Source organism: Ostrea edulis, chromosome 10 (genome assembly GCF_947568905.1).
Source record: "Ostrea edulis chromosome 10, xbOstEdul1.1, whole genome shotgun sequence".
Lineage (NCBI taxonomy): Eukaryota > Metazoa > Mollusca > Bivalvia > Ostreida > Ostreidae > Ostrea > Ostrea edulis.
This window is the reverse complement of record NC_079173.1, coordinates 14270777-14290675: the sequence shown is the minus strand read 5'-3', so window position 1 is coordinate 14290675 and position 19899 is coordinate 14270777. Positions and strand designations below refer to the sequence as shown.

Here is a 19899-nt window from a genome sequence, read left to right as displayed (position 1 = left end):
CGTAAGGATCCCGGCGTTGGTATAAAAACACTCTCCAACTTTAGCAACCTCTTCTGGTGGAAGTGCCCTCTTGCTCAGTTGAATAATATCAGGGTCCTTATTTTGCTCGGACAGTAGCTGCTCTCTACTGAGGGTGTCCTGGTCCAACTGTATCTTGGGACCATCATTTTCACTGGTTTTCAGTGGAGACTCACTGTTATATGGCTGTCTGTTTTCATGTGAACTGCCATCATGGTCAAACAGGAAAGTGTCATTGAGGTAAATTTCATGAGATGAATCAGCTGTGTTGAGGAGTTGAACATGGTCAGCCTCGACTTCTTTTCTTCTGGTCATCGCTATAGTACCAGGCTGGATATAAGTCGTCGTCTTCTTCATCAGACGCGGCATTGAAAGTGATTGTTAATTTATAAGTAAAGATGTATTGCATGCGCCTTCTTTCAAACGTACCCAGAAAAAAAGATGGCGTTGTTGAAGTCATCGATTGTAGTTTATAGGAATACTAGCATTCACTGTACAGGATCATATGTGAAGCACTAAGGGTTAGTTAGATATGCACAGATCCAAGAATTGCTCAGAAAAATAGTATGTGGTATGCTAAAAGGACAGTCACGTCATCAGCACTCAGCTCGTTTTGAAAAAAAAAGTGTGTAACAAGAGGCACATGGGCCACATCACTCACCTGAATCACCTTGGCCCTATCTTTGTTCAGCTGCTGAGATTTTTCAACGTTCTGTTCTTCAATCTTTATTCCCCTGAAACATGTTGACCCCATTGTTGCCCCAACCTAGCCCAAAAGGTTCAAGACAACCAAACTTGTATCAACATGACCTTCCTCTTCCGGAGATGGTCAATGTCACAAGGCCATAGATCACGGTATGAAATGAAAGGTCTTGCCATAAGAAATCTATAAAATATGCAAGATAAGTATACTTTAAATAATTCTTGTAATTAGGGTAAGTTTTCTGAAAAGTAGGTAAAGGTCACAGGGACAAACATCACAATATCATATGATAGGTCTTGCCATGAGGAATATGCATACTGAATATGAAAGCCCTACCTTTGATACTTCAGGTTTGAATTTCGCGAAACAATCTTAACATTAAGTTTGAGTTTTCTTTTATTTGTATTCATATGAAGCAGAATTTATTCAAAAACTTCTACGTGAGAAGACAAAATCTCTCGCTGTGACCTTCAATTCGACTTTTAGATATATCGATGACGTTTTGTCTATTAACATTGATAGCTTTCATTCATATGTCGATTTGATATATCCCTGTGAGCTCGAAGTAAAGGACACCACAGAGTCGTCCACTTCTGCTTCATACTTAGATATTTTATTGAAAGTAGACATCAACGGCAAACTGACAACTCAACTGTATGACAAACGGGATGATTTCAGCTTCTCCATTGTCAACTTCCCACATTTATGTAGCAATATTCCATTATCACCTGCATATGGTGTTTATATATCTCAACTGATTCGATATGCAAGAGCTTGTTCTGGGTATAGTCAGTTTTTAAATCGAGGTAAGCTACTGACAAACAAGTTGATGGTACAGGGATTTCAACAGTCTCGATTGAAGTCAGCATTTCGCAAATTCTATGGTCGTTATAACGATCTAGTTCGTCAATACAACCTCGCATTGGGTCAAATGCTGTCTGACGTGTTTCATACCGATTGTTAAGCCGTTCTTGGCACACTGATTTGACTGCGGATAACTCCGTTTACCTGATCAGGATATGGGGCTCACGGCGGGTGTGACCGGTCAACAGGGGATGCTTACTCCTCCTAGGCACCTGATCCCACCTCTGGTGTGTCCAGGGGTCCGTGTTTGCTCAACTATCTATTTTGTATTGCTTGTAGGAGTTATGAGATTGATCGCTGTTCGTTATCTTCACCTTGCATTTGAGCGCTCAAAATTTGAGTTAAATCTCAGACTTAAGTCCAAGTTTCGACTTAAGTTAGTTTATCTCGAGAAATTCAAGCCAGGAGATATTTAATAGGTTAGTTTTTCTTTACAATAGGTCAAAATCTAAGGTCAAGATCACTATCATACAGCATGCAATCACACGAATGGTCTTACCATACAGAATCTATATGAATATACAAAATATGAAAGTCTACCTTAACCTTAAATTGTGAAGGAGATATTATCTTTAAGATTGATCGATCCTCATGTGATGCCATAGGTTTTTGCAAAAATCTTAATAAATTAAACTTTGCACATGATAGAAATATATCTTTTTAAGGAATGTTATTCACTGGATATAATAAAATATCTGGTAAACTAATAATACTGAAAAAGTTTATATTTTCCATAGATAATCAATTATTTATGATTAAAAAATGTTGTCAAGGGCAATAACTCCTATGCTGGAATCTCCTCTACTGGATGTCTATTATACATTGGTTTCCATAATATCCACAATTAATCTCTACATATTTATAAATTAGCAGTTTCTTAAAACTGTTGATATTTAAATGTTGTCAGTTCAACAAGTTTTTATCTATTTTTATTATTCTGTTTAACGAAAGTGTGTGATTTTCTGATGTTGATATATGCTTCTGTTTTTGTATGTCTGACATCTTTTAAAAGGTGGCAACATATCCATTTCCTTTGGTCATTAATCAAATTAAACTATATTGAGTGGAAATTAATAATGTTTTTCCACTTTTAACCATTAATATTGATAAGTCACACGAGGATGGAGCTACCTTAAAAGGGTCAACAACTTTGGAATTGAAACACAAGATTTTGTCATATATTTCAACTTTTCTGGCCCAGTGGTTCCTAAGAAGATTTTAAAAGATGCTTTCTATATTCCGCGTGTAAAAAGTTAAATCCCTTATTGTGGTCCCATCGTACCTCCGTGGGTCATAATTTGAAGAAACTTGAATCTCTAGGAAGCTTTCATGTAAATTTCAACTGTTATGGCCCAATGGCTCTTGAGAATTTTTTTTAAATGACAACTCCCGACGTTCGCCTTTTCTTGATTGGGTATGGTCTTTCATTTGCACAAACACAATTTCCCTTTACATGAGGATGATTTGTACCAAGTTGGATCGAAATTGACCGAGTAATTCTGGGGAGGAAGATGAAGATGTGCAAACTTTACAGACTGACGGACGGACAGACGACCGACAAACAGCGACCAGAAAAGCTCATTTCGCTTTCAATTCAGTTTTATTTCCATTACTTGTATTAAAGTTTTTTTTTTTTTTATATCTGTATTGTTAGAAGACGAAGACATGATTATGTATCTATTCCAAGTAATGATTGATTTCTGTTACTAATATTGTGTTGCCACCAACAGACAAATCAAGTTTAATTGAATACATTTTAAGTGCAAAAAGGACATGTTTAAAACAGTGTAGCTCAATAACAAGCATTGCGACCCCAGCTTTTCTTTTCGGTTTCCTAATTCTCCTTCAACGTAGAAATTAAAAATGCACTTCCCAAGAAATTGACATTACTCCAAATTTCAGGTGCGAACCTCTTTGATACATGTAGAATATTGTGTTTCATTTTGATTATAAAATATCGTAGTATTGATATCTTTATTAAAATCTAAGATAAAAATTGCACATATGAACCTTTAATGTATACATTATGGCACAAAATTAAGATAAACTACTTCCAGGAACTGACAAAAATCAGAATGGTGTAAACCCAGTCTTTTTAAACATGAATAACTTTTGAAATAGTAGCCCACATTCTGCACTTTCAGAAATCTTTATACATATGTATTATAGTAAAGCTAACATTGAATCAGCAACACTCCTTGCAACGTGTTGCAATTCCTGTAGTTAAACTGACATTGGACATAGACATAGCTGTGTAGTTAAAGTTCTACTGACATCGGGCATAGCTGTGTAGTTAAAGTTATACTGACATAGACATAGCTGTGTAGTTAAAGTTCTACCGACATCTGATATAGACATAGCTGTGTAGTTAAAGTTCTACCGACATCAGACACAGACATAACTGTGTAGTTAAAGTTCTACTGACATCAGACACAGACATAGCTGTGTAGTTAAAGTTCTACTGACATCTGATATAGACATAGCTGTGTAGTTAAAGTTCTACCGACATCTGATATAGACATAACTGTGTAGTTAAAGTTCTACTGACATCAGACACAGACATAGCTGTGTAGTTAAAGTTCTACTGACATCAAACATAGTCATAGCTGTGTAGTGAAAGTTCTACTGACATCAGACATAGACATAGCTGTGTAGTTAAAGTTCTACTGACATCAGACATAGCTGTGTAGTTAAATCTCTACTGCCATCAGACATAGCTGTGTAGTGAAAGTTCTACTGACATCAGACATAGACATAGCTGTGTAGTTAAAGTGCTACTGACATCGGACTTAGACATAGCTGTGTAGTTAAAGTTCTACTGACATCAGACATAGCTGTGTAGTTAAAGTTCTACAGACATCAGACATAGACATAGCTGTGTAGGTAAAGTTCTACTGACATCAGACATAGACAAAACGGTGTAGTTAAAGTTCTACTGACATCGGAAATAGAAATAGCTAAAAGAAACTATAAACGAGAAAGTCCGCTATATTTCTATCAAATATTTTATCTTCCTTAAATTTTCTAATTTGACTCGAGCAGTGCACATCTTCGATAGTAATGTTTTGGGGGATAGGACATACATGAAGTTTTGTAAAATGTCACGCTTATTCTCAAAACGACAATAAAACTATCAAAAATCAGCAGCGAATTCAAAATATTTAGATAATAAATGTGATTATCTTTTTCTTCATGTTTCCACGCGCGTGCAGGTATTTGAAGGAAACCTGTCAATGATTTTTAAAGTATTTATTGTTAGCGCAGACATGGGAGGGCTGGATTAACCAATGGTGAGTGGCAGTTGATTACCATTGCACATTGCCTCACCGCTGATTGTACACTGTCATGGCGTTGAACTAAACTCGTCCACAAAATACTGTAATGAGAACCGCCGAGATAAGAAATAACACCCGGGTACAGTCGTCCTTTTCACCCACAAGCAATTACATTTATATCGCTTGTGTTTGAATTTACTATTAAAGAAAAAAGGTATAGGACTCTATATATAGGGTACCCAAGTTAGCCGATGTAAAAACAATAAACCAAATGGTATAAAATTCTACTCTGATTGCTTGATTGATGTTTTCCGCCCCACTCAACAATTTTTCAGTTATCTGAACTCAGAAAATTGCCTATCATTTTTGGTCGAATTTTAGCTGGGTCCTGGCACTATACTACTAAACAGAATGTTTGAGTATTGCAACAAGCTATTACATATAGAATGTGCAGCGTTAGATATCATTTCTATGTTGGATTTCTTACCCCAATCCATAAACTGAAGTCCGTAATAGCTCCAAGGACTGAAAAAATTAAATCGGCTGCATTTTCACTTATCCCAGCCATGATGTGATAAGAAAAACCATTTCATTTGTCTGTTGAAAGTCAGTTTGATTTCTTGCACCAGTTTTACTGTATGGATGTGAAATTTCTTGTTTTAAAAACCTATATGTTATTGAACGTATACGCCTCAAATACTGGTATTGAAACCATGTTTTTAATTTAGATTTATAATCAATTTTTAATTTCATTTAAAAAAGCAGTACTCCAAGACGCATGATGTAACTGATGTAATTTATTATATTTACACTAGGATAATTTCCTGCTGATTAAAATTATTTACCGATTCAGAAAACAAAATGGTATTTATTTCATATAGATATTTATTTATAAAACACTCTGTTGAAGATACCAAACAAAAAACAAAAACAAACAACAACAACAACAACAAAACCCCAGGGATTAAGTGTAAACACCGCATATTAAATCTATTTGGATTATCTAATGTAGGGAATTGATCAATGGTATAAGCACACTAAATGGATTACAGTTGCAGTATAGCCAGGATTAAGATGCCTGTTTATACGAAAGCGGTATAGTGGAATCAACAGTTCGTCTAGACGTCATGTTTATAAGCGTTTTAAACCAAAATTTGAATGTGCAAAGTAATTAAATATTTTACTTCAGAAATTTGGAAATTAAATTTCCAACATGAAACAGCCGTCTCCAAGCAGAAGTTGAAGAAAAATATTTTCAAAACAAAAATGTAGTAACATTTTCGAATAAGATGTTAGTCCCGTGAGAATCCGGGTTAGAATAGATCCTTACTTGTCGTACGAGGCGACTAAATGGAGCGGTCGCAAAAACCGAGGCCCCATGTCACAGCAGGTGTGTCATGATAAAGATCCCTCCCTGCTCAAAGGCCTTAAGCGCCGAGCATAGACCTAACTTATGCAGCCCTTCACCGGCAATGGTAACGTCTCCATATGATTACGGTTAAAAATAACCAACTAAGCGATAAGATGTCAAAAACTGCTGGGAAGTCACAAGACTCGTAGGTCCGCTAAGTTGTGTAGAAAAACCCGAAGCTTTTACCAAACTTCTGAAATACACGAGTCTGGAGTGATTCCGGCCCCTGTGTGGGAATATACATAGTGTGAAGATGTGCTAATTTTTTTTTTTTTTTTTTTTTAAAAAATCTATCCTTGAATGTAAAACATACACAGTGGATGCTTAAGCCATAAGATTGGGGATTTCTACCGAAAATGCGAAGTCCCAGATCGAGGCTACCTACTGTAGATTCCTTATTTTACGAGAATACTTCGAGAGAATGGCGAAATAATCACTTGGATATTAGTAATATGGTAGCATTTGGTGTTTGTAAAACATAACATCTAACCTAAATTTCTAAAAAATTATGTAAAGGTCTAAACTTTTCATTTTCAAGACAAGGCACGGGCTCTGTTTTCCACGTAACGCGACTCAGTTATCACCAAGGCGCCAAAGTTGACGGCTCCAGATAAAAGAGCTTTTAGAACGAAAATTTTCAGTTCTTACTTCTTTGTACTTGCTCCCTAAATTGATTTAGCAATATTCCCTATCGAAATGCTGCATGCTATTGACATACGTTTAAAAATATTTGGTGTTCTCACCTCCGCACGTGGTTAATAAGCGTTTGTTTACAGTCTTGTGAATGAGCGTTTATTCATCTTACTTGATTATAGAGTAACGCCGTGTTTACAAACACGATAAAGGGAGCCAGGTTTTCTGTTAATACAAAATGTTTTTATAGAAATAATTTTTAAAATATATATTTTTATATTAAAAATATTTTAGTACAGTTCATGAGTAGCAATTCAAAATATTATTATATAAACACTGGATTCGTACATGTAGTTCGAAATTGATTAGGCCATTCTTTGCATACTAATTTTGTCTACTGATTACTCCGTTTACCTGATCAAGATACAGGACCCACGGTGGCTTCGACTGGTCAACAGGGGACGCTTACTCCTCTTAGGCACATAATCCCACCTCTGGCTTGTCTAGGGCCCCGTGCTTGTCCTACTCTTAGTTTTATAACTCTGTATAGGAATTACAAGCCTGATATATCACTGTTCCTTATCTTCAAATTTTCATCATAAAGGTTACCATTTGTAGCTCTTCTTCACCTACAGCGGTGGCGTCTTCATATGAGTGAAAACGTTTCAAAACGACACGAATCAACAAAGAAATGAATAAAGGGTTTGGCAGACTTATACAATGTACCAACCTCTGTCTGATTTTCCATGGATGGTCTGTTACGAACTTATGTTTTGTTAGATAGAGGGAAAGCATACTTAGGGAAACTTTTGTTGTTGTTTTACATCCATTTGAGAATCTTTCATTCATGTACAAACTCCATGAGCTGTTGATGAAGTGCCTTATGCATACACACTATGTCGCAGCCGCGTGAGTTCTTTATTGACAGGTCGCGGTGGCTCAGTCGTGAAACGTTCATTTTGTTACTGGAGTGTCCGGTTCCCGCTCGTGTCATGTCCGTATTTAAAACAAAAGACGTAAAAATAGATAGCGACTGTTCCTTGGCCAATCGCTCAGCATCTACAAGCGAGAGGCGCAGGTGTTTCGGACGAGATCTTAAAGCCAAAGTCAAGTGTTTCAACAGGCGTAACCACGACACAAAACCGTCACTTCTACGGCCCCGAGTGCTCTAGCAATTGTTAATTGTAAATTTGTGACCCTTCACCTACCGCATGTTTCATCTAAAATTGAATGGAAGATTTTTGAAGTGGCATAAAACGACTAACATAATCTTTATTGTGCTGATTTTAAGGCCGTATCCGAAAGACTCGTGACTTTCAGACGTACCGCCGGGCGCTTGACGAAGGAACAGTCACCACCATACCTAAATGTCTAAGACACGGTGCCACGATTGAAGTCGAACCGGAGACCTGACGGTTACAGGGCCAGCGCATCAACCCCAATGTTACCACGACCAGTATCGCCAAAACAAAATTTCTAAAATACCAGTAGTCACAGAACATGTGTGAAATTTTGAAGACGATAAAAGCTTTCAAACAAACACTTCGATATGGTGCTGAAATTTGGGAACAACTGGTTGCACTTAGAGAAAAATGTTCTTGAATAAATGATTTTACATTGAGTGGGGTTCACAGATGGCAAAGAAATTAACCTTGTTAAGCATGAGGATATATAGGCTTGATGATAGATTGTTTTTCTAATTTAAGAATTAATTAATTTATATCACACGAACTGAAATCAAATCCTAAATAACACGGATGATCACAAGTTCTGTACTTCATGCATGTTTAATCAGTAGAGCAGGATGGCATCCGTACGAGTGGTTTTGCAATGAATCAGCTCTGAATCACAGCCAATGCTATTAAGACTTGTTAGGAAATTTATTTCAAGACAAGGACGGAACAAAATAAAATAAATAACACCGGTTAACATGCTTACACCTGTCCTCACATTAAAGTCATACCCGTATAGAAATCGATCTATTTTGCATTTTCTCGACATGTTCAGTATATCTAGCTTACCAAAGTAAATATTATAAAAATGTGTCTAAAAAAAACTGAGAGAAATGTAACATTAAGGTAGCTTCTATATACAGTTGTTCTTAATAGCATAATGGACATTTGTAAAGACTAGATACTAAAGAACTATAGCAATTTGTACAGAATGTTGATGAACGTCTACAAATATATATTGTTGTGTTATATGTATATATATATATATATATATATATATATATATATATATATATATATATATATATATAAAACCCATTGCATTTTAATATGGAAAAATCACTTGTTCACTTGTTTTCGTTCGTAGGGTCAGATTTTTTCCCTTGGTTTGACAAGAGTAGTCGTTCTTACTGACAGCCTGTTCGAGGAGGATTTTAATTCCGTGGATATCCACACTATAGGAATCCGAATGTGAATGAGTTATTGCCTGGTAATGATATGTAAAGCGGAAAGTAATAGCAATTGTAAGGCCATTGCAAATCAATATGATTGACTAAACGTCATTTTCCAATATATAAATTTTAACATGTTCCTGTCATGAACAACCGCATTCAGTAACTATCATTCTAGGAAGTTTAGTTGTTATGAAAGTTCCAGTTTTGTCGAAGTACATAATACGCAAAGGTTTGTGTTTTTTGTCAACGCAGTTGTATGTGTAATTATACTTCCGGTTCCAATTGAGACCAGAATTGCAACCTCCACTACAAACATGAGTTTTGAAAGATTGCGGAGAAATAACCCAATCACTCCAGCCGGCCTCCGCAAAAGAAAACGAAAATGGAATTTTACAACACTGGTTCTTTTGTCTATCACATTCATTGGCGTGTCTCTTGTTCCGGATATTTACTTTTGTATGGATAAGCAAAAACGGTCTTGTTCGACTTAGCTTTCTTCTATGCGGTGTCCTAGATCTTAAACGGTGCCGCCTCCCCTTCCGTTTAAATGTTTTTGAACGCTTCCGCTTCCGTTTTGTGCCATGCAAAAGGACCAGTTTGGCAAACTTTTTGCAGCCTTTACAGCGGATGTACAACTTGATGCTGGCATTATCAGAATTCAGAGCTCTCTTAATCAGATTTTTTGGCAGGAACAGCTTAAACCAATTTGTTCTAGAAATTTTTGCTTTTCTTGAGGAAACTTGTTGGATTATATGTCCTTTATCATCAACGGTACTCAGAATGAGCTTTATTCGTTGTGCTCTCACTTTCCTTCTCTTCTTGGATATCCGTTTAGAGTTCTTTTTCCGTCTCTTAAATCTCACTTGTACGAGTACACTTGCACTTTGAATCTCGTGTGTGCGATTGTCCTTTGTCAATGAGAATTTGAAAACGTTGTCACTCGTCACATTTTCTGAAGAAAAAAAAGGTTTTTAAGAATATATATTAATATTTTGCCTAATATAGCTGAAAAGTTATTTGAATTGTTGATATTTTAGTGGCTAAATAACACTGAATGTATACATCTAAAATCTTAAATGGTTACCCCTAGTTGGACTGAAGAGGAATGGATTACAAAGTTTAAACGGTTGATAAGGAATAGTGACATTTGCACAATCATCGCTTTTAATGGCAAGAAAACAAAAGGGATGTTACCGTTCCTATTTGCCAGGTGAAAGATCCACATGATGCAATTAATAGTAATATTAGGTCCAATTTCTTGTTGTCTATCACTCGGGTTGCTGTTATGGCCCATGGGCCTCTTGTTTGTTTATTGATTATAATATACCAACAATGACAGGGCTATTCGTCATCTCTATCAGAAAATATCGACATGTAGAAATCCTTTAATGCTAATCTCCTTAATTTATTTTGCAAACAGATTACAGAGAGAATCAGTTACGTTAAATTATTAATGAGAATAGATTGCTCAGTGGGTTCAAAACTGAAAAAAAAGAAGCTAAATTTCTACGTGTTCTTGTAATGACTGTAACGTAGAGTCAACGCTTCGAAATCTTTACTCTCTACGGGAAGCAAGTTTTATGCAGAGAATATTTAGCTCCTGTTATTTTCATACTAGAATAATCTGTTTCGTCTTTAACCAGAAACATCGATTCAATCATTCATTGATCAAATGTCGTCCCTGTTGGGAAATAATTGCCAGTAAATTTTACTTTCTAAATTCAATTATGTTTATCATTTTCAGAGCACACACTATAATTAAACTAATATCAGATGAAATCAAGATTCCCGGAATGACAAAATCTGGCATACCTTCGAAAGAAATATTTTATTTTTAGAATGTGTGTTTAAGATATACTTGAAGATATTTGGCGCAACGTTCTCCCATCGCGTTCCAACAGCTTAATGATTGCACAAATCCTGGAATTATCAAGTCAATTGTATAAAACTTATATCCGATTTGAAGGCTCTAACTGCTAGTGTGCATGGCGAGTATTTGAGATCTCCGTCAGGGTTTCAGAATCTGTAATTATTAATGCAGTATTTCAAGACCATATTATCACTCCAATTTGAATAGAACACCGATAAAATCACTGCAGAAGAAAAAATTAAGATTAAGATGCAAAACGTTTTATGGATTATACACACCGTACAACAAGGTCAAATCAGGACATTAACTGACATTTCAGGATCAGTTTTAAACGAATGTTTTTATGGCATTTAATTTTTAGTTGATGTTAGTTCACGTGGTACTTATTGCGCTGTGAGTCCTTCGTCCGAGTGTTTAGATAGATCTACGTGTGTACGAAACCCGTATACATTTGTACAGGTATTAGAATCCAGCTGATATTAACACAGTAATTTTAAATTACTTTAAAAATAAAATTTTTAAATTTCTTAGTGAAGTTGGAATAGTATGATTATTATTACTCATAAATACAATGATAATATTTACACAACAACTAATATTAACGATGAAGATTTAATATTGTTAAAATGGTGCAAGAGATACGCGTGTCCACTTCAATGGCGTCATCAATCATTGTGAATATTAAACAAACCTCACGTAAGGAATATATACAATTGTTAAAACATACATGCGACTCTAGTTCTATAGCGTGACATACATTAGACGAAGTAATCAGTCAGTGTACTTACACAGGTTTAGTATTACGTTCAACATGGAATCGATAGGGTTTACCGCCAAGAAACGGACACCCATAGAAAGCATATCAATGCATTTTTTACAAGATATGAACAGACTGCAAAAACTCATCACAAAAAATGTACATTACTTAATGTATATTTCATATTATTCAAAATTCATAAATTATTTCATAACGTATCGCTAAAAAGTAATTTTCAATACACAAACAAGCACTATTCTATGCTTTTGCTTTTTTAGAGTGGGGGATGTCTCGGTAAAAACGTCCCTTTTGGACATTTATTATGGTGCATGATTGTCTTAAAAGTGGATATAGAATCTCTAAAAATACATCAAGTATACAAAGTACCCAGTACCGCAGAGTTAGCTGACCTGTTAAAAGCTTATCATCTCAAAATTATAGAAAGGTGAATGAGAAAAATGATTTCATAAAGTCCTTTAAAAGATACTCAGAATTAATTTAATGGGTTGATTGATTGATTGGGGTTTTTCGCCGCTCTGGTAACATTTCAGCCATTTTACGGCGGGAAACCTAGTAGTCTTCCATATTAAACATCCTTAATCGCATACTGTCACAATATGTATCATATATATATTATAGAATAACACAGGCGCGATACCCATTGAATAAGTATACTAAAACGAGTTTACAATGTGTATCAGAATATAAAGAAAACTTTACAGTAGTCTTTTATCACGTCACGTATCATGAATTTTGACAAATATTGTTTTCTTACATAGGCATACTCACCAACTGGTTCGGAAAAGGCAATGATTTCTTGAGTTTCGGAAATAAATTCGGGCTCTAGTGTTGTCGCAGGCGACGTCATATTCTGCGGTTCCGGTAGCATTCTATCTCTGATGTTAGTAGAGGCCCTGCCAAGTGTCCTTAGGATCGAGTCCCGGATGGACTGTATGCTTCGACTCCGTACTAACATGGTATCAATGTCCTGTCCCCTACCCGGGAAATTGAAAGCGTTAACGCTACAAAATACCACGTAAAGTGCTGCAACTATTCCGTAAAATCGCGGCAAAGATGTGTGGACTTTAAATGCCATCTCCCTGGAATGTTACAATTGCTTACGGAAAGAGGAAAAACAACCAAGAGTAACTCAGGCAGTTATAACATTAACCATGGCTCAAAGGAAAAAGACCCACATGCATTTTGAACATCAGACATAATTATTGACTTCTCAGTGCAACCGCCCGTATCTCAGTGATACGATGTCAATTTGCGTTCGCTTTAATAGATGTCTGCAACAGCGGAAAGTTAGCGTATCCATCCGACGAACGTCGTAACAATCGCTCAGTGTTTACGCCAAGTAGGAATTTCTAAGAACTTATCACGGATGTACATATTTTCTTTAATTCGGTTGTGCATAAACTCTGCTAGTGAAGATGAAATATTAAGTTTATCTCAACTTCTTATAACGTTTTAGAATGGGTTCATGGTCTGGAGCGCTGAAAATGTCAGTTCTAATCTTATTGCCTCACCAGCAAGTAAAAATCGGTAGTACGTCAATATGTTTTTCTTAGTATTAGTCCTTATTTATAAAATGGTATTTTAGTGAACTTTTCTTACGTTCAAACAACTTTCCACAAATCATTATCATACCGAATATTATTTTCTTTAGAAAAGAAAGAAAATAAATCACGAAATTATACAAATAAAAACACGAAAGATAACTTTTCTTCATATCTGTGTAACATTTACTGATAAATCAGTGTTCGAAAACAAAGGGAATGGTGGAAAAATAAAAATCGGGATTTTTATTATCTTTTGCTAATGTTTATGTAAAAATCCGAAGATATGTATGAAACTGGGAGGCTACCGATTATACATAGCTGGTATTTTTATGCATTTAACGTTATCTGGCCGTCTAACGTTAGGGCTTGTTGTAAATGTCAGCACTAAATTGTCTGAGTTTTTCTTTCTTCTCTCCTTTTTTCTGTTTCATTTTTTAAAGTAAAAAAAAGAAACATCATCAACTTGGAACTGGTGCATATAGGTAGAGGAAAATAAATTGTGGGGAAAACGCAATAAAAAATTTCAAATTCCTCAGACTTGAAATTGTTGACTGCCAATCACTGTCAAACAAACAGACACAACTGCAATCCCAAAGAATGGAATCAAAGGATGCAAGAAGCATGTACATTTAGACTTAAATGAACTCATGAACTACAGAACCAAACCCAGCGGCGCATGACAAGCATGCTAGGCAGCAAGACCGTCTAGGCAAGTTAAAAATAAAATTTCGATGATGATGCAATTTTGGTCATTCTGTCACATGCTACAAGGTCATTGGAAAAGAAAATGTTCCAACATGATACACACTATACTTTGAAAAATCTTAAAAACCATAGGTATATTGCTAACTTTACAAACATGCAGGCATGTTCACGAAACTTTCAACACATGTGTCATAAGATAGTCCAAACTCATGTGTCATAAGATAGTCCAAACTCATGTGTCATAAGATAGTCCAATCTCATGTGTCATAAGATAGTCCAAACTCATGTGTCATAAGATAGTCCAAACTCATGTGTCATAAGATAGTCCAAACTCATGTGTCATAAGATAGTCCAAACTAAAGATATGACTTAGGGGAAAGGTTTGGCATCCTACGATCAACTTAGGACATACCTTAGGAGGTAGCTCTATGGTAGCTTAAAACATCTTAAGTTACACTGTAGGACACTCCATTAAGTGCTTAGGGAAATTCTTATTTCTTTACCTTTATATATAATGTTTGTAACATATTTACAGTTAAGCTATTAAAATCTTCATACATTTACATATAGATATTTACGTAAATACGTAAAGTTTTATTTTAATATTAGATATATCAATGAGAAGAGCAGGCTGACTATTGTGTCATCATAAGTAAGGATCATCTTAGGACAAAGTTTGTAATGGCGATGCCTTAGATTTAAGATTTCGAGAAACCGACTATGGGTTAGGATGTGCCCCAAGATCCATCCCTGCTCAAAGACCGTAAGCGCCGAGCATAGGTCTGAAGTTTGCAGCCCTTCACTGGCAATGGTGACATCTCCATATGAGTGAAAAATTCTCAATCGGGACTTTAAACAATATACAACCCACCAAGACATGCATAGGACATATCTTAGTCATAAAATAGATGCGTGAACACGCCTGCTGTCCTATGTGAAGAAATATGGAATATAAAGCAAAGAGAAACTTTCTATGGGTACATTGTATGCATGTGCATCATTCAATTGTTGACCAACACTTTATTTGCAACATGTTTTTCTCACTGGGTTTGAAAAAACGTTATCCAAATATTTTAATAATTTGTATAATAATCATTACTTATGTAAGAACTTTCTTGTTTTAATTGGCAGACTGTATCAGAAGTCAATTGTTTAAAATCTAAAAAAAATCATTCAAATGCAACTTGGCTTCAAAAACGAAGAAAGGGTATCTCGTAGAAAATTCAACTGAGGTATTATTTTTATTTTTTTTATTTTAGGAGAATCAATGCCTCACCTGCAAGTTGAGAATACTGCAGTGGATTTCCCCCACTGTTGGTGGTGGGGTTGAATTATCCGATAACGTGGTTATTGACCTATCGTTGCATGGGTTCTCGAAGATATTAGGTCTCATCCAAAACACCCGTGGCATTTCTGACAAAAGATCAGTCACTGTCTAATTTGAAGTACTTGTCCAGACCCGGCGTGGGATCAGACTATTTTCCCACTGATGAAAGGTAACCGCTCTCAGGGATGGATCCAGGAATTTTTGAAAGGGGGTTCTACCAGTAATTTTGATTTTTAAGGGGAGGGGGTGTCCACTCTCAAAATGCGTTAATTTGTACCCTTTTAAGGAAATATTTCTGACGAAATGGGGAGTTTTAACCCCCAGAACCCCCCATCTTGATTCGCCTCTGACTCTTCTACTGAGATACCTTACTTTGTTGTCTAGTTAGTTTTCATAATGCAGGTTCTTTAACAGAACTGCGTGTTTTTAATTCATATTTTGGTTTTGCTGTTCCATTTCAAAATCTGCAGATGGTGAGACTCACACGCAAACGTGACAATCAAGTGAAAAAGATGCTGTCTATCTTTTTAAAAAAAATGATGGACCTTATTTCCCCTGTCGTGATATTACGATCTGTAAATTTTATTTTAAATGCGTAGTGCGTAATAAATGTTATAGAGGTGTAAGGTAAGATATTTTAAGTTTTGCCTTGGTAATGACATGTTTATGCACGGAATAGATAAAAGATAATTAAAGCGGTTAAAGTTTTGAATTGTTGACATATTTCAGTCGTGAGTGGATCGATTTTGACGACTCAGCAATGAATGAATTGCAAGATGCCATCTTCTGAATCTGTCAGTTATGCCTTGGGTGCAGAGATACAGCAGGTAAAAGATTACATGTATACACATTTTTTTCTAAATTGGTGATTTGAAAAAAATATTTTTACAGTTTAATAGCGAGTTGCACTAAAGATGATAATGCATACAAATTGCGCTTTCAAAATATGGAAATGCTATATCTTCCCAGTTTTGAATTATAATAAAGAATGAAAAGGGGCATTATTGTAGGGAAAAGGAATTCTAAGAGAAGAAACGTTATAGAAGTTAGAAAATGTGCTTATTACGAAACAAATATGACGGTTTAACGTCCCAGAAAAAAAAAACCCCTTCCAGATATTGTGGAAATGAAGGTTGACATAGGACCCCGGTGTCTGAACATCACCAGAGAGGCCCGCAACTTTCATTTTAATGCCGACCTCTTTGTATAGGTGCAGTTTCTGCCTTTTTGTGAGTTGAACGTCGTCAATTTCCCAAGGCCCCAACGCACTACGCGCATGAATATATTACGCAAGTCTTTGGTTTGCGTTTCTTCACATTCTCGTTTTGTTTGAAATAGCGTATGTTTCGGAAAACGTTCTCCAAACAATATAACCATGCATTTTGAAACAAAAAGAGCTTATTTCAAATTATGAGCACTATATAGATACATGTAGTTATATTCGTTTTACAAAATGATAGGATAAGATATATCCACGTACGATTTACTCGGACTTTGCGAAACTGTAGGCCTGCAAATGGTCAGCTGTACTTTAAATAGCACAACAGAGAAAATTAACAAAAAATCCAAACAACTTCCAAGTAGAAGCTTCCGGTAAACAAAATAGGCACAATGAGAAACGATAATTCAGAATTATTAACTGAATGGATAAAATTGAGATTTTCGATTGGGAATTATAAAATGAGGGTGCAAATAAAAATTGATTTCTGATTTTTTATTCATACCATAACGACACACTTATACATCTGGTGAACGTGCACTGCTGCATGCATATGAAAATAATCAAACTACTACTTTCTTTATAGTGTTTAAAGTCTACGTATCGAAGAACTTGAATTATTTCAAGAGTAAAATTGAAAATAAAGGCGAGCTAAATGTGGTAAAGAACCTGGAAGAATAAAACGAGCCAAAATGCCTATGAACGACACATAAATTTATCAATATAGATATTTCCCGGATTTCCACCTTTTATCAAATTTATGAAAAATATATATTATCATTTGCTAACTAGCTTCACTATAACACAATAAATGCGAGTTAAAAAAGTTAATGAGCTAATAAAATGCTTACACAAGCTGAATTAATTTTAATTATAGAGTGGTCATTGCTCCGTTTAATTGTTATAAATATTGAAATATCTACGTCATAAGTGAATTCTGTCGAATCTTCTCGTCGTATATATGTTTTTGTTTTGTATTTTTTAAATATACCTTTATATTGAGTTTAAAATAATCTCTATACAATATGTACTTTAACGTTTTAAAATATGGAAAATAATACGTATATTAAAGGTAAACTAAATCAACCAGTTATACTTGATATGGTCAGTTTAATGTATATCAACGGCTGATACAAAAAAATAAACAAATGAATTACACTTTCATAAATTTTATTTTCATTTACATTGTAAGTCTATACTATATGTATACATCTTGTACCCATCCAAGTGTTCAACAGAATACTGAACGTACCTCCATCACAAAAGAGTTGATATCTCGGAAATTGCGTATTGTGATATGTTTTTATTTGTCGTAGACACAGTAGCTACAATCCCTCGAATTTTGATTTACAGAATCTTCATACCATGCTTCATGATCAGCGGCATGTTTTTGTTGCAAAAAATATTAACAAATGAAACAATCAGCCCCATAGTGATTAAGACCCGATAGTACCATTATCAAATTATGAAATATTGTTTGGAAATAACGAACTTAAACTGCGTAAACAATACATGTACCATTCTATATCGTGGTAAGAGATCTATTAAAAGTTTTGTCTTATATCCGCATACCTTAGACATGTGTGATAAACAACTTATTGCATAGGGATAATCTAGATCGAATATGAATGAAAGCCAAATCCGACCGAATATAGTTTTTCTTTTCTTGCCCTGAAGTGATCCTTTCATATATCCGGTGAACGCAATACATTGGATACGTGCTGAGGTTGCCGGAAAGACCCGAGAATTGTGATTGACAGTTACATTGTAGGTAGGTGGCTGTTATCCGGAAAAGCGAAAATGAAAGTATAATTGAAAATGAGAAGTCTTGAGTATAAAACGATGAAATTGCCCTGTGTGATTTAATCAATGTTCGCCAAAGAGACATGCAATAAATCTATAAATGATGCATTGGTCTAAAATGGCCATTTTTTTCTGTTGGTAAATGAAAGTATATAGTTATAATGGACTTGGAAACCTAAACAGAAATTGAAATTCATTGGCCCTGGAATTGGTGGTTTAGTCTTCAGTGATGATTTGAGATATTTCAAAATCGCCTATATGCTTCAGTCTTGGCAATGCAGAGACATTAAAAGTTCATACTTTTAAAACACAAAGACTATTTCTACACAGACAAAATGTTACTGTAAAATTTGATGTATTTACATTTGGCTGTGTATTCTATTTAGCAACTTTCGTGGAAAGCAGCTACCGTTAAATCCAGTATATTGCGTATATTATATTTTTATGCAGCACATTTAGAAAAGCGCTAAATAAAATCTACGCTATTGTTGAATCAAAGTACTGAAAGTGGGGCCCCATCTACATAACTGGGATCAGGGAGCGTTTCAAAGGGAACAAAATTTTAAATGTGTTGTAAATCTTGTTAATATCATCAATTTCATGTACGATTCTGTTATATTGGTAAATTCTCTATGGTCTGTTTAAGACAAAGTGGTGTAAATCATACTGAATTTGTTGGGGGTGACAAAGAACCTTCTAATATTTGTAAACACAAATCTTAGATAAATTGTCAAAAGCATTAAGAATACATTTTCCAGACTGACGGCAAACCACTGTAATCTCTTAATAAGCCCATTATAACTAATATATAGTCTATGTGTTCGTTGTAAAGATGGCAAGATCTACGTATTTTCATTATATGATACATCTACACGTACCTACGCAATAGCGCCATGAATTTTACCATTTTGATACGGGGCACCCGTTTTTAGCAAGATTGTTACGCGTATCCATGCCTCCCACCGCTGCATAAAGTTTGAAGCACAAAAGTCCCATAACACTTGTAAAAGTTGTCAAATCAAAATGAGGGCGCAATATCATCACCTACACATGGTGACTAACAATCCTACAAAATTTCAATAACATCTGTACAGCGGTCTCTGAGGAGTTGCGTCCAGTGTTCCTATAGTACAAATTAAAAAGTCCCATAACTCCTGTAAAATTTGTCAAATTGAAATGATAGCACAATTTGATCAACTACGTATAGTGACTAGCAATCCTACCAAGTTTGAACAAAATCCATTGAGCGTTTTCTGAGGAGTTGTACCCACAAAGTGTTCCTATAGTTTAGCATGTACAAATTTAAAAAGGTCCCATAACTCCTGTAACATTTGTCAAATTA

At 35.3% G+C, this 19899-nt stretch overlaps 1 protein-coding gene across 1 annotated transcript; it reads right to left on the bottom strand.

The window, feature by feature from the left end:
- Nucleotides 1-9127: 9127 nt before the first annotated feature.
- On the bottom strand, nucleotides 9128-13304 carry LOC125666852 (inhibin beta A chain-like). Its single transcript, XM_048900177.2, has 2 exons — nucleotides 12728-13304; nucleotides 9128-10263 (listed from the first exon to the last, which is right to left on the bottom strand). Exons 1-2 carry the CDS (start codon nucleotides 13032-13034, stop codon nucleotides 9452-9454), a joined length of 1119 nt encoding a protein of 372 aa, XP_048756134.1. The 5' UTR covers nucleotides 13035-13304; the 3' UTR covers nucleotides 9128-9451.
- Between the last annotated feature and the right edge of the window lie 6595 nt (nucleotides 13305-19899).

Excerpts from the sequence above, each read along its gene's own strand:
- LOC125666852 (XM_048900177.2), bottom strand. The coding sequence starts at position 13,034 with ATGGCATTTAAAGTCCACACATCTTTGCCGCGATTTTACGGAATAGTT. Across the intron at positions 10,264-12,727 it reads TGCCTTTTCCGAACCAGTTG|AAAATGTGACGAGTGACAAC; the intron begins GTGAGTATGCCT and ends TTTTTTCTTCAG.